Consider the following 24,144-nt stretch of genomic DNA (forward strand, 5'->3'; position numbering starts at 1 on the left):
TTTTTTTAATTTATTTTATTTATTTTTGGCTGTGTTGGGTCTTCGTTGCTGTGTGCGGGCTTTCTCTACTTGTGGCTCGCGGGCTCTAGAGCACAGGCTCAGCAGCTGTGTCTCACGGGCTCAACTGCTCCGCGGCATGTGGGATCCTCCTGGACCAGGGCTCGAACCCGTGCCCCCTGCATTGGCAGGCGGATTCCCAACCACTGCGCCACCAGGGAAGTCCTTCAGTGGCTTTTTTCATTGCACATCTTCCTTAACTTGATTCAGGAATTTTAGCTTCTCACAGTCCTAATCAATTCAGGGTCAGGTTGGAAAGCTGCAGTTATCTATATACAAAGCAGATAGTACCAGCTTCGTTTTGGGTAGCACTCACTAAGATAGGAGACAGGAGACTACTTCTTTTGAGACCCCCTGAAGATATGTTGTAGTTCATCTTCACACAATAAAAATTAACCAATACAAGTTAAAGTTTCCTCATTCCAGTTTAATTCTTTCAGCCTCCTAATTTCACTCAGATCTAATTACAAAAAGTCCTTGCCAGAAGTATGCCAAAGGGAGAAATGATCACTTAGTCCAAAACCTAATTTGGTATTAATTATAATAAAGTTTGTAATGTTAGCCTACTCTTTGTCCTGGCGGGGCTTTGTTTGTAAATACATTTGACTGGAAATTTACCATTTTATTGCCATTTACAGTACCATTCCTAGAGCCATTCCTAGAGAAGTGGCCCAAGGGAACACTTTTCTTCCCAAACCTCAGTGCTCCTGGCTCCCAGATCCATTGCCCAGCCCAGCATCTAGGATTCTAAAGATGATTAATGCTATCGTGGAATATTACAACAAAGAAACTGTAAAAGATCCAGAACACAACTAGGCATTTAGATTTTGAGGTAGATCTTGTTCAGCTTCTGTGTAACCTCACAGCTAAGGTAAAGCTAGAGTCTTACCTCAATGATGTATCCCCAAGGCTGATAGAAACCAGTGTGTCTAGCCACCCTTACAGTCGGTGCTCTTAGAGATATTTAATGTTTAATGAATCCCAACACATCAAGGATCTTTGGGATCCAAGCAGACTACATCTAGCTGGTACATTTTCTCATCAGTGGGAGCCATACTCCAGAGAACAGCTGTTAAGCTCCATAGAACTTAGCAAAGCTAAAGCCATAACTACCAGTTGTGGGGCTTTGTCCAAATGTGTGGCAAGCCATGCTTATCTGGCTCAAGATTGGAAAAGTTTTTTTGAGATAGTGCCTTCAGGATCAAGTCCCTGTTAATGAGAGGGACTTGATCCTGAAGGCACTATCTCAAAAGAGCTGCTAATGAATCAGATTAGGATTCTTAATCAGCCACAAGAGAGGAAAATGATAGATGTTTGAAGGGTAAAGTGTATAAGTGAAGAAAATAGGAGGTACAGTCTGTTGTGATGTGGGGTAATAATTTGCACAGTAGAGGACAAGTTCTCCTGGGGTGATGGTATTCGTTTATATCCTGACTTGTTCCAGAAAGTTTGTGGCAGTCCAGAGAACAATGATGGGTTGGAGCTGAGCTTCTTTATTATAAACATAATGGCTGGCCATTATCTTTAGGAACTTACTTAGATTTTCTTTAAAGTACAACTTTTCTGGTATTGTTAAGTGAATCTATATAAAGAATTAAATACAGCTATTCTAATTGTGTTTATTCTGATAATTTATCTCTCAGCTAAAAAGTTGCCGAAGAATGAACCACAGAATCCAGGAGCAAATTCTGCCAGAGGAAGAGGAGTAGACCTTACTGAACCCACGCAGCCAACCAGGAGTCAGTGCTGTAGTAACTAAACCTCCAGTTTAAACTAACTGGAATGTTCTTCTGCTTCCTAATTGTTAATAACAGTGGAATTGGAGCATTTAACCAGCCCAGTATGACTTCCAAAAAGAAGAGACTTACGATAGTCAAGTTTCTAATACAGAATTATTTTAAGTGTTTTGAACTTAATTTTTAATAACATGCATGTGACCCTCTGACTAATGTTTCAGCAGTGAAAGGGGAAGATGAGAGCTGTGTGTACACTTATTTCCTTGGAATGTTAGCGGGACTCATTTCTCTTCACCAGGGATATAAACAGATGACTCTGAACCCACAGTTAACCAGCCAGTTCTGTGAAAAAGATTTGGAACTCACTCATTTGGGCTTTCCAAAAAAAATTCTTTCTTTGGAAGGAGGTTCTAAAGATATTTATGCTTAACTACGATATTCAAGCCACCTGTAATTTCACTTAGTATCCTTATTTAAAGTACACATTCCACATTTTAACAAATTAGCCACAAAGAAACATTCCCACATCTTCAGGAGGAAAAAATGAACATCAGTGGCATCTAAATTATAGCTAGTCCTGTTATTTTTTAAATGGAGTAAAAAAAAAAAATCATATGTAACTGTCTTATTTTAGGAATATGAAAACTGATAAAATGCATCTTAAAGAATAGTGTTCCCTTCAAACATGTAAGTTCTTCAACAAAAATGAAACAAACCAGGTGTCTGTGATTTCTGTTTAATCACTGCTGGCCATTACATAGCTTTTGTTTTTTGGGAGTAGGGAGGGGCTTTTGTGCCCTTTGGACATAGAAATAGTCAATGCACTAACAATTATGTACATTCAAACTTGATTATTTCAAATTCGATCTTCAGCTGTACTGTAAATAGGGTACTGCATTGTAGTCTCCATATATGTTTATTACTTTTCTGTAATATTTAAGAGTTGCTTAAAAGTATACAAAATGTACAGTTACTAAAACAGCTAATTTTTTCCTTCTCTCCCCCTTTTAAAGGAAGGGGCTTGAATTGTTCCTACCTGGCTAGAACCATAATAAACAATGTACCAGTAATTTGTAACATAAGTATTGGATATGTTAGTAACAATCTTGCAGCCTTGTTTTCCAAAGTTCATTTTATTTTGATCAGTTCAGTATATTGCACTAATTGTTTTAGGTATTTTCATTATATGAAATCTACCATGTGTCAGAGATGATTTAATCTATTTAAATGTTGAACTGCTAGCAGAACTTGTACATTTACAGTAATTCAAAATTAGTAAGGAAAACAGTTCACCAGTGTTTAGTTTTATATTGAGGTGCTCAGGTTGGAATAAAGTGGTACAAAAAGCAGGTACTGGTTTTTCTCTTTTTTGGCATGAAACAGTGAACATATATAAATGGTACTGTATAACCCACAATCTGCTTTTATATTTCCTTTACTACATTCTTAAAAATGATTTGTGTGGTGTTGATGTTATCCTAGCATCTGGTTCACTGAAGAATTGTCTTCATGTTTTTGCTCTCTGGAGATAACTCGCTTCCATTGAAAAGTGTGACCATGACTGTAATGTTGTCTCTGGAGCCAGCCGCCAAAGCAGCACTTACAAGTTCACGGCTGATATACTCAGCAGCACCTCCATAGAAACTCTTAGTGCATGATCCTTTCTCTTTTTCACTTGAGTCTTTTGGCACACCATCTACACTGGTTGGTCCATCAGTTTCTTTCTCACTGCAAGGATCATGCTTAGTCATTTTTGGTGGAAATGTTCCTATATTTTTAAGGTTACGAATAGAATATTTTGAACCTGACAAATTTTCTCTTGAATTTATAGTTGACACATGTTCTTCAGATTTGCTCTGAAACACTATGTGGATGTTAGTTTCTGGTTTAGATGTGTTTTGTTCATCGATTGGGAAAAGCAGAGACCCTTTGGATGGTGACAATTTGTTTCCTGTGATAGAACACTGTGCTTCTTTATATACTTGAAAAGCTGTCATTGTCAGTGCAGTGACTTCCTTTGTATCCAGAACTTCCCAGAGTCCATTAGTAGCTAAGATAAGGAATTGACATAAGTCATCTATAGGCACAGAAATAGTTTGAGGTGCTGGAATAATGAATTTTTTCAGTTTGAGATTTCCATGAAATCCAAGTCCTCGTGTGGTTTTTATTTGCCCTTGTAGGAGCCCGTATGGTTCATGTGAACTAATTATTGCTCCATTCTGAAGTACTCTTCTTCTTTCATCTGTGTTTCGTGTAGTGTGTTCTTTGGTTAGGCAGAAGCCTTTCCCATTTCTGCATAAGACTGCTTGCACATTACCTAAAAGATTATTTTTAAAAATTGATCCTCGAGATTTATAACCATTTATATCAAAGCATGCTGTTAACTTCATAAATAGAAACCAGGCCACTTAAAAATATTTTTTAAATATATGTAGTATTGATATCATTATTAGAAGATTTACAGTAATTCAGATTTCAAATGGGGGGGGCTAATTTATTCCTCATTTTTAAGCAATTTAGTGTTTACTGAATTTAGTATTAAAATAACAAACTACAGATAATGAAAAATAAGTAATTTTTTTATGAAGCAGCTTCTGAATGTTACATATTTGTAGAATCAAGAATTGAACTTTTTTATAACCAACATACATTCCATAGAGCAGACATTTTTAAAATGTTTTAATATATGCCTTTTCAATTAAAAATACAAACTTTGATTTTTTTCTAAGAGTGCAGTTAGGTAAATTTTTAACTGGTCAAAGTTAAAACCTGAATATATTATAGGTATGGGTGATTAAAAAATTAGAAAGCCACTGTTAATGTCCATCTTATTAGGTTTGTTATGTGTGTTAAAAAGAAATTGTAGCCCCGTGAAGAAAAATACGTGTTATTAATGTATTAAATGGATAATAGCTAACCAACATTAAACCCTTTGATTGAAAACTGAGGTATTAAAAATCTGATTGTAGTTTGTTCATGATTCAGATGAACCTATGATGTGTGCTTTATTAAAATCTTAAGAAAATCTTAACATAATGCTCTGAACAGATTGAAGGATGGTTGTATTACCAAAATTTTCTTTGGTATACAAAAAAGGACTCAGAATCCTTTAGTTTGTTAGGAAAAATTGACTTTCCCAAGTTTTTAGGAACATATTTATAATACCTATGAGAGTTAATATTGCTGGAATCATAGGCAAAATTTACGTTAGAATATTCTGATTTCAAACATGGCACCATACCTGGAGTCAGAATTTTGTTGTTGCAGGCCTTCATTTCTAATTCCCTAACGTTTTAGGTAAAGGGATTTAGGTTTCAGAAGGTAAGGTTCACACACTTAATATGTTGGACAGAGCCTGAGCTGGTGAAGCATTAGTGTCAGGTATAGAGTGAGCCTGTTGGCTCATTTACATAATGGCAATTGTTAATATCTGAGTTATTGGATGGGACCAAAAGATGACTGTGTGGAAAATATTTTGGAAACCTGATAGCTGTATAAATGATAGTCCTCAAAACTGAATGACCTCTTTTATTTGTGGTTTGGTTATTAATATTTTCTGTTAACTTTTTTGCTGGTCATTCTGTTTACACTCTGCAGAAGAGAAGTCAGTAAAATAATTCTTGACTTCTGCTGAGTTTTAAATTATTATTGTACCAGCAAAGCAGCATGGGTTGGTATTGAACATGCCAACTGGGTAGACTGAATTGTTCTCTTAGGAGAACATATGGTTCAGTTCCTCTTTTAAATTAGAAAATTTCTTTGTGTACTTACACATATAAATAGTGCGACCATAGCTCTGGAAACACAGGCTCAGAATAGTCAATCCACTGACTTCTAAATGTTTTATTTGCATGTAGCAAGCCAAAGCTCACTCAGCAAAAAGAAAAAGCATTGTTTCTGTGTGATTTGAAAAGCATTTAATATGATTATGTAGTTACAGTGGAAGGGTGATACGTTGGTATTTTGATTTTAGTTGCCTCTGCAGAGAGTTTGGTAAACATCTTAGGTACTACTGTTTGCCTTTTTTTTTTAATTGCTGTGCTACAGAGTAGGAAATGCCATTTTCGTTGATTTTATTATTGTGAACATCCCTTAAGCTCAGCACAATAAAATTTTCTAGAAAATGAGGACAGTAAGTAATGGCTGCAGGTTTTGCCCTGCCATTGACTTGCTATCTGATTTGAGTTATTTAATTACTTGGACAGTTGATTCATCCTGATAAATGGTGCCTTCTGACTAACTCACATCCTTAACCTGTGTGAATTTGCATGAAGGAAGAAGAAAATGAAGGGGAAGTACCCAGTGTTTCTCAACTATTCGTGCGTAGCTCGGGAAATAGAGGATAATAAGAGGCCCTGGAAGAGTATCAATGGAATAGACATGGCGAAAAAGTGGATATGCAGAGTTAATAGTTCTATTTCCTAGACCTCGGGTTGCATGTGCTGCCAGCTGCAATCGGGGTTGTTGAAAGTGGTTGTCTACATTAAGCTGAAAGCTAGAATAGAATAATGAACAAAGAGCTTCAAGGAAGATGGGAAATTGGAGGGAGATTTAAAAATAACACTGTATATCCATGTGTCTTGGAGAACTGAAGGAAGAGAGAGGAGCAAGACATGACAGTTTGAGAGATTGGCTTTAAAGAAGGGTTCCTGTAATATCTGTTTGGAGGAAATGAGAATAACTAAGTAGTGAACTGTGATGAAGAAGACCTTTACACAAAAACATAATGAATCTGAGCATAAATAAGTATTCAAATTCCTAGACATAAAGTTACCAGCTTTCAGTAGTTGGAGAGATGGTGCTGTTCAGAAAAATGTTATCAAACAAAAGTGGAACCTGAAACTAACAACATTGTAAATCAGCTGTACTCCAATTAAAAAAAAAAAAAGGAACAGTGTTACTGGAAGGGCAACATGTTTAAGGACATTAATGGGAACTAAAATGAACTGCTTTGAGATGATATTTAAGCCTTTTTACGATGACACGTATGGGGGCTTCCCTGGTGGCGCAGTGGTTAAGAATCCGCCTGCCAATGTAGGGGACATGGGTTCGAGCCCTGCGCCAGGAAGATCCCACATGCTGAGGAGCAACTAAGCCTGTGCGCCACAACTGCTGAGCCTGCTCTAGAGCCCATGAGCCACAACTACTGAAGCCCGCGTGCCTGGAGCCAGTGCTCCACAAAGAGAAGCCACCGCAATAAGAAGCCCGCACACTGCCACGAGTAGCCCCCACTCGCCGCAACTAGAGAAAGCCTGTGCGCAGCAACAAAGACCCAACTCAGCAATAAAATAAATAATAAATAAAATAGATGACACGTATAGTCAGGCAAAGTGTTCCTTATGCAGAGGCAATGACATAACTGCCTTCTGCAATTGCTGGGTTGTCTCTAGTTTGTGAAAAGGAGGAGTGTCCCCGTCAACTTCAGAATGACCTCTAGAATCAATCCCAAACGGAATTCTAGATCTGCATGGGCAAGATCTTTTTTTTTTTTTTTTCCAGATGGGGCCATGAAGGTCATGTAAATGGAAGTTTTAGGAAAGGACTGGAGGAAAGAGTAAGAGAAATGTTATATGGTGGTGAGAAGAGGAAACATCCCTCAGGTGCACGAGTGCCCTGGATAAAAAGATGGCTTGGCTTAGAAGCAGCAGCATGGGGAAGAGGAGAGTCTTGAGAGCTTGCTACCTGGTCCTTCAATCCCAGTTTTGTCTGTGTGACTTTCATTAAGTCACATTATTTCTGTGAGTAACAATTTACCACCTGCAATATTTTTTGTCGAGTTTAAGAAGGTAATTTAATAAGTAGACACTTGACAAAGGTTATTTTCCTTTCTGTTCCATGAAGGGGAAAAGCAACTGAAGAGAGTCTATCCAAAAGAGATTGAGATGAAGCTATGAATGTTTCATTTCAGACCCATTTAAAAAAAAAAAAACTATAAGAAAATCCTTAAAAAGAGTTATAGGCTTGGGCTTCCCTGGTGGCGCAGTGGTTAGGAATCCGCCTGCCAGTGCTGACGACATGGGTTCGAGCCCTGGTCCGGGAAGATCCCACATGCCGCGGAGCAACTAGCCCCGTGAGTCACAATTACTGAGCCTGCGCGTCTGGAGCCTGTGCTCCGCAACGGGAGAAGCCGCTATAGTGAGAGGCCCGCGCACCGCCATGAGGAGTGGCCCCCACTTGCCGCAACTAGAGAAAGCCCTCACACAGAAACGAAGAGCCATCACAGCCAAAAATAAATAAATAAATAAATAAAATTAAAAAAAAGAAAAAGAGTTATAGGCTTAAGGGAGTAGGGAGCAGGAACTTGGAACTTGCGAAACGAGGAAATAGTTATTGGAGAAAGAAAAGGGAGCAGTTGAAAAGCAGCATAAACAAACTAAGGAAATTTAAACCCTAGTGAAGTATCCCTAAAATGGAAGCATAGTAGAAACACCTGTAGATGAGGTTAGGAAAACAACTTATATCCAGTTTTTTTCAGGATTCTAATTTTGGCAAAAGAGGCTGAAATTGTATGCATGGGTGCCATGTGTTGACTCTTACTACTGGTGATTAGCATGAGAGCCTTATTGATGTGGAGCTAGTTTTCACTGTATGTTCAAAAGATTCCTTTGATTGTTTTGTAAGATGTGTGAGCATGAAACTCAAGTTCACCATTTTCCAACTGGAGCCTAACAGTACTTCACACATCAGTCTCAACTATCTGTCAGATATTTGTTGATTATATTCTCAGAATCCAGTTTGTATATATGTGAGTCCACATATATACAAACCAACATACCCCAAAAAAGGGAGATGGGAAAGGAAAAGTCTATAAAAGGTCAGTGTTGTTTAAGAATATGTATATGTGTGTGTGTATATATATATATATATATTCCCGCCCCCCCCCCCCCCCCCCCCCCCCCCCCCGCTTAAGGTGATTCTGGAGTTGAATTAGGTTTTAGGGGAAAAAGATGGGGCAGGAAGTAATTTTAAAAGCAACTTATTTAACCACTAAGGACAATCACATCTAGATAGGAAAATCACAACAAATTAAAAGATCTGCAAACACAGCATCAGTTGTGAATGAGGAAGGTGAAGACACATAAGAATGAAGGGACACCTTAGAAGCAGGAAGCTGCTGGTGTTCATTTGAAGTAATGAGACTTTAAAGGACATGGGTTCTGGCTCACTAATGATATAACCATATATAATAAGGCTTTGGTGAGCCTCAAGCTTCTATTAAAATGAGATTATTCTTACCTCACAGGTTGTGAGGATTAGATAAAGGAGTTATTGTTAACCTTAAGAAGAGAGAAGAAAGGGGGCTTGAGGAACAAATAAAGGATTGTGAGTAATAGGGAAGTAGTGGGTAAAGTCATGCTTGGCCTCTGGATCTAGAGTGAGCTCACAGGACAGAGAACAAGGACACTAGGAAAAAAAGGTAGTTTCTGGGGCCTCATTAAAAGAAGGTATTAACAAATATGTATAATCTAGACATAAAGATACTGGAATAGCAGATACGCTAAAACACTCAAATATTACAAAGGAGCAGTAATGTGCCAGTGTGGGTCTTGGATTGAGTCCCACTGAGAATAGGAAAATATCCTGGATAATGTATATACTTTTAAGTCATGTACATTGTTGAGCTAGTAAGAAAGTAAAGAATTCTCCCGTCAAAAGAATAATGGCTGAATCCCAGAGTATGCCAAGAGCAAAAGCCAGTTTTTACCTGAGAGCATTTATTGAGCTGAATAAATGAGCTTAGACTTTTCACGGGGTTATGGAACAGGAAACAAAACCTAGGGCTTGTTCAAGGTGGGGAAAACTAGTGGTTCTCCCCAACAAAGCTAGGAGCCCAAAGAACCATGCCCTCACTGCAACACTGAACTGAAAATAAATATATGCCTCTCACCCACCACGCAGACTGCCAGAATAATGGACTATTTCAAACTGATGCTGAACAGTGGAGGAAAGAAATATGGCCTTGCAAACACCTTGATTTTGGTCAACTAGCCTCCAGAACTGTGAGAATGGATTTTCGTTGTTTTAAGCTGCCCAGTTTCGGCTAATTTGTTATGGCAGCCCTAAGAAACTAAAACAGCAAGCATGCAAATAAGTAGGGAAATACTACCCATAATAAAATGAAAAATCAATTGAAACCAGCCCAGAACTGAGGCAGATGTTGGAATTAGTAGGCAACAACTCTCAATGTTATAAAGTTAAATACAGACATGGAAGATAATTTTAAAAATCAAACTTCTGAAGATGAAAAATACAAAATTTAAAATGAATACTACACTGGATGTGATTAACAGCAGGTTCAATATTGCAGAAGAAAAGATTAGATATTGCAGAGTAAGGATCTCTGAAAATCTACTCCTCAGGAAAAGGAATGAGAACACTGACAAGAATTGTTAAAGTCAGCTTTTCTGAAATGCTGGAAATTGGCCAAAGGCTTGCAAAAATCTGAGAAACATTGAAGAGAAACAAAGTAGGTAAAACCAAGTGGTCATGGCCTTGTAACTTGGCCTACTTCCAACCACTTCTCTTCAGCTCTGCAGTAGCCTTGAAAGCCAAACATTTTATAGTGATGCTAGCTCTGCAATCAACAGTCTAGCAGCCTCTGCAGGAGAAAGGACGGCTTTAGACCTCCCTAAACTTATCTATCCCCAGAGAATTGTCATTATGTGAACTATCTTGCAAGTCCCTGAAGAAAGCTCCATTCTCAAATCTTGTCATCATTTGACTTGACTCAGAGCTTACTCAGAGCTTATATACATGACAGAATATAGAGTCTACAGAATTAGTTCATAAAAGTCACAAAAACAGTAGCAACAACAAATCCTGGAGAGGGAGGGCATCTATATTATTTTAAATGTCCAGTTTTCAACAAAAAAAGAGTAATGGGAGAGTAATGAAACATAGTAATGAAAGCATAGCCCATATACAGGAAAGAAAGTAAGTCAATAGAAGCTGTCCATGAGGAAGTCTAGGCATTAGAACTAACTGGACGAAAATGTTTTAAAATTTATCAATAGGGCTTTCCTGGTGGCGCAGTGGTTGGGAGTCTGCCTGCAGATGCAGAGGACGCAGGTTCGTGCCCCGGTCCGGGAGGATCCCGCGTGCCGTGCAGAAGCTGCGCCCGTGAGCCGTGGCTGCTGGGCCTGCGCATCCAGAGCCTGTGCTCCGCGGCAGGAGAGGCCACAATACTGAGATGCCCATGTACCGCAAAAAAAATTATCAATACGTTTAAAGGAAAATGGGGCTAAAAATGAAAGGAAAGCATGAGAACAATGATCCACCAACCTAGAGACTATCAATAAAGAGATGGAAATTATAACAAAGAAGCATGAAATTCTGGAGTTGAAAAGTACAATGTCTTAAACGAAAAATTCACTAGAATGAGCTCAGCATCAGGTTTGATCTGGCAGAAGAATCAGCAAACTTGATTGATAAATTGAGAATATGCAATCTGAAGAATAGGAAAAATAAAAAGAATGAAGTAAAGTGAACAGCATCGCAGAGACTTGTGGGACACCACCAAGTATACCAACATATGCATAATGGAAGGAGAAGACAGAAGTGGGGAAAAAAAAATATTTGAAGAACTAATAGCCAAAAACTTCCCAAATTGGAATAAAAACATACAAGAAGCTCAACAGACTCCAAAGAGTTTAAATTAGAGGTCAGTACTTAAACACATCATAGTCAAACTGTCAAAAGAGAAAGAAAGAATAATGAAAGTAGAATGAGAAAAGTGGCTCATTACATACAGCCAAGGGATACTCAATAAGATCAAAAATTATGTCTCATCAGAAACCATGGAGGCTAGATGGCAATGTGATGACATATTCAAAATGCAAAACTAGGGCTTCCCTGGTGGCGCAGTGGTTGAGAGTCCACCTGCCGATGAAGGAGACACGGGTTCGTGCCCCGGTCCGGGAAGATCCCACATGCCTTGGAGCGGCTGGGCCTGTGAGCCATGGCTGCTGAGCCTGCACGTCTGAAGCCTGTGCTCCGCAATGGAAGATGCCACAACAGTGAGAGGCCTGCGTACTGCAAAAAAAAAAAGCAAAACTATCCTTTTAAAAATGAAGAAATTAACACATTCCCAGTTAAAAAAGACTGAGAGAATTCATCATTAGTAGACTTTCCATACAAGAAATACTAAAGGGAGTCTTTCAGGCAAAAATGAAAACGCTAGATTGTAACTCAAACCCACACAAAAAAAGAAAGGTAACTATAATTATCTTTCAGTATCTGGGGAGCACTGTTCAGGACACACAACAGATCTGTGGATATTCAAGTCCAATAGACAGCCCTCCATATCTGCAGTTCCACATTCACAGATTCAATCAACCATGGATTGTGTAATAGTGTGTTTACTATTGAAAATATTCTGCATATAAGTGGACCCACACAGTTCAAACTCATGTTGTTCAGGAGTCAACTGTATATAGGTAAATATAAAACAGTAAAAAATGTATTTTACTTTTAACACTTTTATTTTCCTGTCTTATTTAGAAGAAAGCTGCATAAAACAATAATATAAAACTTTATAGGCTTGTAATGTGTAAAGATGTAATTCCATAAAGTATAAAGAAGGCTGCAGGAAATGGAGCTATATTGGAGCAAAGATGCCATATATATCTTTTGAAGTTAAGTTGGCATTAATGCAAGCCAAATTGTTTTTAAGTTAAGATTTTATTATAATCCTCAGAATAGCCACTAAAAATATATTTTTTAAAAATATATAGTAACAGGGGGCTTCCCGGGTGCCACAGTGGTTGAGAGTCTGCCTGCCAATGCAGGGGACATGGGTTCGTGCCCTGGTCCAGGAAGATCCCACATGCCACAGAGCGGCTGGGCCCGTGAGCCATGGCCGCTGAGCCTGTGCGTCCGGAGCCTGTGCTCTGCAACCAGAGAGGCCACAACAGTGAGAGGCCCGCATACCGGAAAAAAAAAAAAAAAAAATATATATATATATATATATATATATATATATATAGTAAAAGAAATACAGGAATTAAAATGATGTACTAGAAACTATCTAATACAAAATACTCTAATACTCATCAAGAAAAATTGGGAGAGGACTCAAATCAGTAAAATTAGAAACGAAAAAGGAGAATTTACAACAGACACCGCAGAAATACAAAGCATCCTAAGAGACTACTACAAGCAACTCTATGCCAATAAAATGGACAACCTGGAAGAAATGGACAAATTCTTAGAAAGGTATAACTTCCCAAGACTGAAAGGAAGGAATAGAAAACATGAACAGACCAATCACAAATAATGAAATTGAAACTGTGATTAAAAACCTTCCAACAAACAAAAGTCCAGGACCAGATGGCTTCACAGGTGAATTCTATCAAACATTTAGAGAAGAGCTAACAGCCATCCTTCTCAAACTCTTCCAAAAACTTGAAGAGGAAGGAACAGTCCCAAACTCATTCTAAGAGGCCACCATCACCCTGATACCAAGACCAGACAAAGATACTACAAAAAAAGAAAATTACAGACCAATATCACTGATGAATACAGATGCAAAAATCCTCAACAAACTATTAGCAAACAGAATCCAACAACACATTAAAAGGATCATACACCATGATCAAGTGAGATTTATCCCAGGGATGCAACGATTCTTCAATATACGCAAATCAATCAATGTGATACACCGTATTAACAAATTGAAGAAGAAAAACCATATGATCATCGCAATTGATGCAGAAAAAGCTTTTGACAAAATTCAACACCAATTTATGATAAAAACTCTCAAGAAAGTGGGCATAGAGGGAACCTACCTCAACATAATAAAGGCCATATATGACAAACCCACAGCAAACATCATTCTCAATGGTGAAAAACTGAAAGCATTTCCACTAAGATCAGGAACAAGACAAGGTTGCCCACTCTCACCACTCTTATTCAACATAGTTTTGGAAGTCCAAGCCATGGCAATCAGAGAAAAAAAAGAAATAAGAGGAATACAAATTTGAAAAGAAGAGGTAAAACTGTCACTGTTTGCAGATTACATGATACTATACATAGAGAATCCTAAAAATGCCACCAGAAAACTACTAGAGCTCATCAATGAATTTGGTAAAGTTGCAGGATACAAAATTAATGCACAGAAATATTTTGCATTCCTATACTCTAATGATGAAAAATCTGAAAGAGAAATTAAGGAAACACTCCCATTTACCATTGCAACAAAAAGAATAAACCTACCTAGGGAGACAAGAGGAATAAACCTACCTAGGGAGACAAAAGACCTGTATGCAGAAAACTACAAGACACTGATGAAAGCAATTAAAGATGATACCAACAGATGGAGAGATATACCATGTTCTTGAATTGGAAGAATCAATATTGTGAAAATGATTATACTATCCAAAGCAATCTACAGATTCAATGTGATCCCTATCAAACTGCCAATGGCAATTTTTACGGAACTAGAACAAAAAATCTTAAAATCTGTATGGAGACACAAAAGACCCCGAATAGCCAAAGCAGTCTTGAGGGAAAAAAACGGAGCTGGAGGAATTAGACTCACTGACTTCAGACTATACTACAAAGCTACAGTAATCAAGACAATATGGTACTGGCACAAAAACAGAAACATAGATCAATGGAACAAGATAGAAAGCCCAGAGGTAAACCCATGCACCTATGGTCAATTAATCTATGACAAAGGAGGCAAGGATATACAATGGAGAAAAGACAGTCTTTTCAATAAGTGGTGCTGGGAAAACTGGACAGCTACATGTAAGAGAATGAAATTAGAACACTCCCTAGCACCATACACAAAAATAAACTCAAAATGGATTAGAGACCTAAACGTAAGACCAGACACTATAAAACTCTAAGAGGAAAACATAGGAAGAACACTCTTTGTCATAAATCACAGTAAGATCGTTTTTGATCCACCTCCTAGAGTAATGGAAATAAAAACAAAAATAAACAAGTAGGACCTAATGAAACCTCAAAGCTTTTGCACAGGAAAGGAAACCATAAAGAAGACGAAAAGACAACCCTCAGAATGGGAGAAAATATTTGCCAATAAATCATTGGACAAAGGATTAATCTCCAAAATATATAAACAGCTCATGCAGCTCAATATTAAAGAAACAAACAACCCAATCCAAAAATGGGCAGAAGACCTAAATAGACATTTCTCCAAAGAAGACATACAGCTGGCCAAGAAGCACATGAAAAGCTGCTCAACATCACTAATTATTAGAGAAATGCAAATCAGAACTACAATGAGGTATCACCTCACACGAGTTAGAATGGGCATCATCAGAAAATCTACAAACAACAAATGCTGGAGAGGGTGTGGAGAAAAGGGAACCCTCTTGCACTGTTGGTGGGAATGTAAATTGATATAGCCACTATGAAGAACAGTATGGAGGTTCCTTAAAAAACTAAAAATAGAATTACTATATGATCCAGCAATCTCACTACTGGGCATATACCCAGAGAAAACCATAATTCAAAAAGAGAAACGATAATTGAAAAAGACACATGCACCCTAGTGTTCATTGCAGCACTATTTACAATAGCCAGGTCATGGAACTAACCTAAATGCCCATCGACAGATGAATGGATAAAGAAGATGTGATACATATATACAATGGAATATTACTCAGCTGTAAAAAGGAACGAAATTGAGTCATTTGTTGAGACGTGGATGGATCTAGAGACTGTCATACAGAGTGAAGTAAGTCAGAAAGAGAAAAACAAATATCGTATATTAACGCGTTATGTGGAACCTAGAAAAGTGGTACAGATGAACTGGTTTGCAGGACACAAATTGAGACACAGATGTAGAGAACAAACATATGGACACCAAGGGGGGAAAGTGGTGGGGGGTGGGGGAGTTGGTGTGATGAATTGGGAGCTTGGGATTGACATGTATACACTGATGTGTATAAAATGGATGACTAATAAGAACCTGCTGTATAAAAAAATAAATAAAATTAAATTTTAAAAAAAGGATGACTAATCTTAGTTGAGGGATAAAAAAGAAAGCAGTATCGGAGGAATAGAAAAACAAAAGATGTATATATATATATATAGAGAGAGAGAGAGAGAGAAAACAAACAGAAACATGTCAGACATATATCCTACCCTATAATTAATTACCTTAAATGTAAATGAATTAAATACTTGAATCAAAAGGCAAAGTTTGGCAGAATGGAAAAACGAACAAACAAACATGGTGGCTGGCTGAATAAAATCCCCAAAGATATCAGAACCTAATCTCTGGAGCCTGTAAATGTTACCTTATATGGCAAAGACTTTGAAGATGTGATTAATGATCCTGAGATGCTTAACACTGGATTGTCTGGGTGGGTTCTAAATTCAACCACAAGAGGGAGATTTGGCTACAGACACAGAAGAAGGAAATGTGCACATGGAAGCACATTTGAGATCAGAGTGATGTGGCCACAACCCAAGGAATACTGGCAGCCAAGCAGAAGGTGGAAGGAGCAAGGAACAAATTCTTTCCCACATCCTCTGGAGGGAGCACTGCCATGAAGACATTGGGCCAGTTATGCTGGTTTAGAACTTCTTGAACTGTAAGAGAATAAATTTCTGTTGTGTGAGCCACGAAATCTATGGTAAATTTGTAACAACAACCACAGTAAATGAATACAAACAAGATCCACCTATATATTCTCTAACAAGACACTTGATTCAAAGATAAAAAGATGGGGAGAAAAGGCTGTATCAGTGAATATAGTAAAAATCACTGAGCCGTAGACTTTACCTGGATGAACTGTGTTCTTTTTGAGTTGTATCTCAATAAAGCTATTAAATATAAAATCACTGGGGAAAAGGATTTAGGGGATCAAATAAGAATCCCATATGTTTATAAGGAACTAGTGTGGTTAATTAGAAATGTAAAAATTTGTGGTTTATTTGATGTTGTGAAAAAAGTGTAATTATGTATGCTGTATCAATATGTTTGAGTTTTAATCCTGTGAGGATTAACTGAAGAAAAATAAGAGAGCACCAGGAGAAGTGATAAAATGCAATATAAATGAGAAGTGCTAAGAAAAAAAGTCAGGAATGTCTGTTTGGAAGGATCTTTTTCCACATGCACAAATTCAACACTTATTCAATGACTGTATCACCACACTCATGTTTCCTTATAAAGTGAGGTGGAGTTTTTTTCTTGGTTTTAATTCCAGAGTTGTGATGATACTGGTATTTGACAAATTTCAAACAAGAAAAATGAATCCCCTTGCTATCTTTATAGGTCTTGTTTTATAAAATACAAAACATGCCCTTGATAAATTTGTGTGAACATTTATTTTTTGTAACTCATTTAAATTACTTTCTTTTAGGAGCACTTTTGTATCATAAATCATGACCTCCCTTTCACAAGTTGGATTTTTCCCCCTACTTATTTGTTTCTATTAGAATGAAGGATGCCCAAATGAAAACATTTTAACACAGTTATGTATGTAAGCCTGTAAATTAGATCCAAAAAAATGTTTGACCTGGAAATTAGGACCTGCCAAACAACAGTGGGCTTGGAAGTAATGAATCATAGTAAACTGAACATTTGATGATAGTATCTACTTATTGAGTATCTCGTATATTTTCCTTTCATTTCCCAGGAACCATGATATCAAATGATATTTTCTAATAGAGGTCCAAAGTCCAAGGATATGGGTCAGTTCCCAGATTAGTTTGAAATCTGAAAACTCTCCATCCATGAAGTAGGCCTGCTCTGAAGCACTTTGGAACCTCAGGGTAGGGCCTGAGAAATGGCAAATGCTCCAAGGAAATTGGCATTGCACTTGGCTCCGTGGTATTGCTTAATCTGGTGTTCTCATTTTGGGCTCACAACCAGAGTTAGATCAGAAACAGGCCGGCTTCCAGGGACCTTGACATTATAATGGTCTTGGTGAATATATCTGGCCCCGGTGTGGGCCAAAGTCCCACTCCCTGAGGCCCAGACTCCTCAGACTCTGGAAGCAATCTCCTTCAGAGGCAGTTTGATTTCCAGCTCCAATTTCTATCACCTCTGACACCTTGAACAAATAATTTCACCTCTCCGAGCTTCTATTTTCTCATCTGGACAACTGGGTCAACACCACTTAGAAATGGCGGCAGGGGTTGGGAAGGAGAACAGATGCGGTTTAAGGGTCCAAACTTGCAATGAGCAGTAAATACGTCTTAGAGGTCTAATGCACAATATTGGGAACAGAGAGAACGTATATATTTTAATCATCAAACTTGCTAAGAGACTAGAACTTAATTTTTTCAACCACTATAAAGAAATGATGATTATGTAATGTGATAGAAGTGGTAATTATCGCTACAATGGCAATCATGTTACAATATAAAAATGTATCAAATTAACATGTTTTGCTTCTTAAACTTACACAATGTTACATGTCGAATATATTTTTTTAAAAACAATACTTAGATATCTTTAGATATCAGAGTTCTTGGAAGACTACATGAGAAATTACTCTGTGTGCAATATTCAGTAAGTGGACACTGTCATTAATAATAATTCTACCGAGGAAAGGGGTGGTGGAACCCTAGTTAAGCATCTCATGGAAATGAGCATGGAACTCGGGTTAACTTGGCTAAAACTGTTTTACCTCTGGGCTTTCGAGTTTGGCAAGCTCCTTAGCTAGAACTTTTTAGCACAGCAAGTCAAAAGAATTGCTTCTTGAAATAAAATTAAAAGAATCCAGCCAAAATTTTTGGAGAAGGAAATACACGCCTATAAAACTGAATCATGGACGATTGTTTTTCCTAAGATGAAATCGATGCAACTTGGCCAGTGAGCACAAGAGTGACCTGTTGCAAATATGTTAGTTACCAGAAAAACTGACCAGTTTAGCAGCTATACTAACAACACTCAAAGAACTCTCCATTCTCCCGAAAAAGGGAAGTGTGGGGAATGTTTTGGTTTCATTCCGATCTGAGCAAATGTAATAGATTTGCTTTGCCTTTATCAATAGCTGTGTTGCTACCCCATTTAGAAAACGTCATGTTTTGGTCACATTATTTCATGTACGTGCCTCCTTGAGACGTAATTACAATTCATTTTGTGCCTGCAAATCTACATTTAAACTGTGGTTATTGGTCGTTTCTTAAATTGGTCAGTGAAATATCTAGGCACTAGTAAGTCATTAAATAATAGGTCACTAGATAATTCTGGAAGCAAGAGAGGTTTTGCTGCCAGGAATAAAACATGTTAAGGTGTAACCTGGTACCATTCAATATACATACCAGTGTTTGCAATATGTAGCACTCCAGAAATTATTTTCGGCGTCTCCTGGAAAGGGACCAAAGAAGCATCAAGGTCATTGAATCTTCTCGAAGACTTCTTAGCTTTGGGACTTTCAATGTTGCCTTCCAATATGCAAGTAACTGCAGAACAGCCGCTCCATCGAGCCCTGGACACTTCTTTCCTTCCAAGACGTAAAAGCCTGTCCATTCTCCAAAATGCTTTTGCAAAGGCTTTGTGTATGTTCTCATACTCACTTTTCAATGCTTTTGTCTTTTTCTTTATGGAGGAGAAGGTGTCTTCTATAGCTCTGTAGTCTTCTCTAAACACTGTGTGAAAAGAATTGATTACTTTTTGCTCTTCAGGGGTCATTTGGTAGGAAGGATCAAGTCTGGAAAGTTGGTGGAGAAGTAAAACTGGGAGTTCCACTGATGTCAAGTCTGCTGCCGAGGCACCGTGATGTCCATCAAACAAACCAAAAAAACACACATTGGGTTTGTTGCCAAAATTATTCACGACAGTGAATTTATCATTCATGTCAACTCTCCACGTAGAATTCCTGTCTTCGCAAATGGCTGCTCCTTTAATTAATAGGTGACAGATTTTTTGAGGATATATTGAACTCTTGGGAATGTTATCAATAATCTTATAGTGTGCTGGTATTTGTTTCTTGCAAAGGAGCTCAAAAGCATTATTAATGCCCTGTAAGATTTTTTCAGTAAATGCAAACGATGACAATAGTTTAGCAATGACGGACTGCCTCTGATCAGCAATCGCTGAGAGCCCTGGTTGCTCCCCACCCATCCACTGAAAGCCCAATGTAGCCAGAGCTACATGCTGCTTTTTATGGAGGAATATTCCAGGTAGGTCAATTTCATGCTTGCATATGGAACAGGGAAACGTGATCATCTCATTGTAGACCTGCACTTCGTGATGGTCTCTTCTTTTTCCTTTTAAAATGCTTTCTTCTCCAGGTAAGTGGGACTCCCTCATCTGAATCATATGTCAGTTTTCTTGTGTACAATTGCCTTGATTTCCAAAACACTCTGCAAACAGGATAAAAGATATTTACATGCCTGGAATGATGCACTGAAAATCTCTTCAAGCAGGCCCCTATCTTTGCAATTTGTTTTGGATCCTTGAGATTTTATATTGGCCTAGAATATTCTTATTCCTCTTTCTGTGATTCCCCCCCAAAACACATAGTAAGTACTTAAGGAATTGGTGATTGGCCTGTGTAGGCCCAAAGGAAATTCAGAAAAATCTCCAGAAAGTCAGCTAGACCTCTAAGAACAAACACTCAGATAAATCAGCACAATATTTTATCTAGGCAAGTGAAGGTATATGCTTGAGATCTAGGAATGTGATTTCAAATATAAAGCATAATTATTTTTGTATTCGATTTTGTCCTAATAATAAAATAATTTTATTTATATAATATTAATTTATATAATAATATATAAAGAACTAGAATAATTTTTTAAAAACGCGTTTGTCCTAATTAAAGAGTTAAGAAAATGAAAGGGAGATGCCAAAACCAAGCAGAATGATGAAAAGAATGGATAGTAAGGACAGAAATTTTTAGGACTGCAAAGGGAAAGAGGTATGGCCTGAGGAAAGAAGAGGAGCTGGATGATAAATTTCCAGAAAGCAGACACCCTTTCTTACACTCCTTCCTAGCTGAAGCATCTACAACAGTACTCAGCATACGAAGCCATTTGTATCCATTTTTATGGGCAATTCCTAGGGCAGGAGATCTTTGAAAGGGCCTGTGGAGGTATGAGAGACCTGAAAAAAAATGCTTTGGTTACAAAATATTTTAAAACCTGAAAAATCAAAGTTAGTGACTTTAAATGTTTATGAAATGTGATATCTTAAAACCAGCTAACTTCCAGATGCAAACTAGTATTATATATATAGGATGGATAAACAACAAGGTCCTACTGTACAGCACAGGGAACTATATTCAGTATCCTGTGATAAACATAATGGAAAAGAATATGAAAAAGAATATATGTATGTATAACTGAATCACTTTGCTGTACAGTAGAAATTAACACAACATTGTAAATCAACTATACTTCAATAAAATAAATTTAAAAAATGAAAACAAACTTATGGTTACCAAAGGGAAAAGGAGGTGGGGGAGGGATAAATGAGGAGTTTGGGATTAACAGATACAAACTACTATATATAAAATGGAGAAACAACAAGGCCCTCCTGTATAACACAGGGAACTATATCCAATATCCTGTGACAAACCACAATGGAAAAGAATATTAAAAAAGTATACATATGTATAACTGAATTACTTTGCTGTACAGCAGAAACTTAACACAACATTGTAAATCAACTATACTTCAATTTAATTTTAAAAAATCAGCTAACTTCAACTCAACTCATATATGAATTGTATTTGATATGGGTATATTTAGTCTGCTCCTTTCCTTATGTGTATTTAATTCCCTGAGGTGTGCAACTCTATTGGATACAGCTACTCATCCCTACAGTAAAATTTCATTTACAAATTTCCACTCCATAAATGCTCATTGAACTATTAGCCTAGTAGCAAGCTTTCCTGGCTTTGCCTCACCAACAAATTTTGGTTTCTTTTTTTGGTTTCTTTTTCTATTTTTAACTTTTTCTTTACTCCGTTATCTTAATTAAAACAATATATTTTATTAATGTTGTCTATAAAATGTACAGATATTTGGATTTAGCAGCAGAAAACCACCATAAGAATCTAAAAGAAACTTGTTTCTTTTTTTAATGGAAAATTTTAAAATCACACAAAAATGGAAACATATAATGAGGCCCCACGTACCCATCACCAGCTTCACCCATTACCAACATTTTTTCACTCTCGTTTCCACTGTGTCCTCAGCCACGTTATTTCATTTTACTCATTTTTACTGGAGTATTTTAAAGCAAATCCCCCAGTTCTATCAATCTCACTCATCGATATTTCAGTATTTAGTCAGCATCCATTCACTTCTTCAATACCCACAACAGGCCAGCTACTGTGCAGCTACAGTGCAGCTTACGAATAAGGCTGGTGTCTTGCCCTTGAAGCTATGAGGGGAGGAGTCTGTAGTCCCACCCATGTGCTCATACAAAGAACCAGACAGGTCAGATGAAGCCAGGACAGAGCCCCATGACAGGGCTCAACCAGGGGCCCAACCTTCATCTGGCTAGGAATGGCACCAGGACACTTGAGAAGCTGACCTAGAAAAACGCTCAGGTGAGAAAGCAGCAAGGGCTCCAAGGCCAAACCAGAGGGATGACCAGCCAGCAGGCAGAAGGATGAGGACGACCCAGCCGAGGAGGTGGGCAGGCACACAGAGAAGCAGTGGAAAAAATGGGAACCGGCAAAGCTGTTCAGCTCTCTGACCAAAAGGTATATCAAATATTTTAAAATTGCTATTATTTGGTAATATTCATATAAAGGATACAGTTTTTCTGAGGCTTGTAGAACTGTTGGGACAATATATAAGGCATACCAATTCTATAGTTAGACCTAGAGTCATCAGATAAAAATAAAGTTATATCAGAATTTTATTTTCCTATATGGAGCCATAATACAACTCTCTCTCACGTGGAGCTATGCTTAGAATGTAATGCATCTTCATATATTCGTTCATTCATTCATTCATTCAACAAACACTTGGATGTCTGCAATTTGCCAGGTACTGGTTTATTTGCTTGGGATAGAGATGCGAACAAAGGCATTTTCTGTAATGAAACTTATATTCTGATATGAAAGACAGACAGTAAGTAAAGGAAACATGGGGCTTCCCTGGTGGCGCAGTGGTTGAGAGTCCACCTGCCGATGCAGGGGACACGGGTTCATGCCCCGGTCTGGGAGGGTCCCACGTGCCACGGAGCGGCTGGGCCCGTGAGCCATGGTCGCTGAGCCTGCGCATCCGGAGCCTGTGCTCCGCAACAGGAGAGGCCACAACAGTGAGAGGCCCGCGTACCGCAAAAAAATAATAATAATAATAAAAATTTAAAAAAATAAAGGAAACGTGGAAACACATAATATCAGAGATAAGTACTATCATGAAAAATATAGCAGAATAAAAGTAGAGAGAGAGAGAGACAGAAGCCCTTTTTGTATAAGGTAGTCGGAGGAATATACCACTCCTCCACGTACATAGTCTAACAGGAAGCCAAAGTTTCATTTGATGACTGAGAAAGTGGAGGAAAAAGAAAACTGCAGATACAATTGTTCATTGACTACATTTGTTATCCAATACAAGTGAAGAAACGTTACCTGAAAGCACTATTAACTTCCATGTTCCTTTGGGATTGCCACCATCCTTTGCCCTCTCTTTACCACCTTTCCCAGCCTCTGTTCCTCCAACCTGGCTAGTGTTGGCAGTGGTAGGAGTGGAGGGGTGGGTGATAGTGGTGATGGTGGTGATGCCGGTGGGAGGGTCCCCTGACTTGCTGGTGGACCTCTCTGCTTGGAATGTTTACTACATCACCTGGAACCTCAGTCAGAACTCACTCTATGATTCTGAAGAACTGTGAAGCAATAAGGTCACAAATTGTGTTAAGTAACAAACTTGTCTTTGAAATTTCTGAAATAAGGATCATTCATTGAATAGACTGCCTTATGCCTGCATAATAAGACTTAAAAAATGAAAACAGTGGGCTTCCCTGGTGGCGCAGTGGTTGGGAGTCTGCCTGCCGATGCAGGGGACACGGGTTCGTGCCCCGGTCCGGGAAGATCCCACATGCCGTGGAGCAGCTGGGCCCGTAAGCCATGGCCACTGAGCCTGCGCGTCCGGAGCCTGTGCTCCGCAACGGGAGAGGCCACAACAGTGAGAGGCCTGTGTACCGCAAAAAGAAAAAGAAAATAAAAGAAAAGAAAAGAGTGACTCTCAATTAATGTACAGTTGTCTTCCCACTCAGGGGTAAGGTATCTCAAGCCATCTCTCCAGCACCCCTTCCTACCTGCCCTGGAGAGTCTCACCATCCCCACTCCCATCCTGCCGCCCCAAGTCACTGCTTGAAAGGTACAGGCTTTTTGGGTTTTGCACTGTATTTCTTGAGGCTAACTTTATTCCTGGTCGATATCTTTAGTTCCTAGGTTCTTAATCC

General features: G+C 38.2%; 2 protein-coding genes across 5 annotated transcripts in view; one reads left to right on the top strand and one right to left on the bottom strand.

Annotated features, from left to right (window-relative positions):
* Nucleotides 1-3,151, top strand: part of RAB5A (RAB5A, member RAS oncogene family) — a 31,038-nt gene extending 27,887 nt beyond the window's left edge. For 3 of the 4 annotated variants that reach the window (XM_082840180.1, XM_082840179.1, XM_082840178.1), the window contains one exon: nucleotides 1,701-3,147. In XM_082840180.1, the coding sequence (XP_082696306.1) occupies nucleotides 1,701-1,816 (116 nt within the window). In that variant the 3' untranslated portion in view covers nucleotides 1,817-3,147. Of the gene's footprint in view, nucleotides 1-1,700 lie in introns of all 4 variants that reach the window. The other variant, XM_082840181.1, reaches the window with a different exon arrangement.
* Nucleotides 3,152-3,267: 116 nt separating this feature from the next.
* Nucleotides 3,268-20,031, bottom strand: PP2D1 (protein phosphatase 2C like domain containing 1; the record flags this gene model as incomplete). Its single annotated transcript, XM_082839294.1, has 2 exons — nucleotides 3,268-4,110; nucleotides 19,041-20,031. The coding sequence occupies 2 exons, from the start codon at nucleotides 20,029-20,031 to the stop codon at nucleotides 3,284-3,286; spliced, it is 1,818 nt and encodes a 605-aa protein (XP_082695420.1). The 3' UTR covers nucleotides 3,268-3,283.
* Between the last annotated feature and the right edge of the window lie 4,113 nt (nucleotides 20,032-24,144).

Source organism: Leucopleurus acutus (genome assembly GCF_964270905.1).
Source record: "Leucopleurus acutus genome assembly, chromosome: 5".
Classification (NCBI taxonomy): Eukaryota; Metazoa; Chordata; class Mammalia; order Artiodactyla; family Delphinidae; genus Leucopleurus; species Leucopleurus acutus.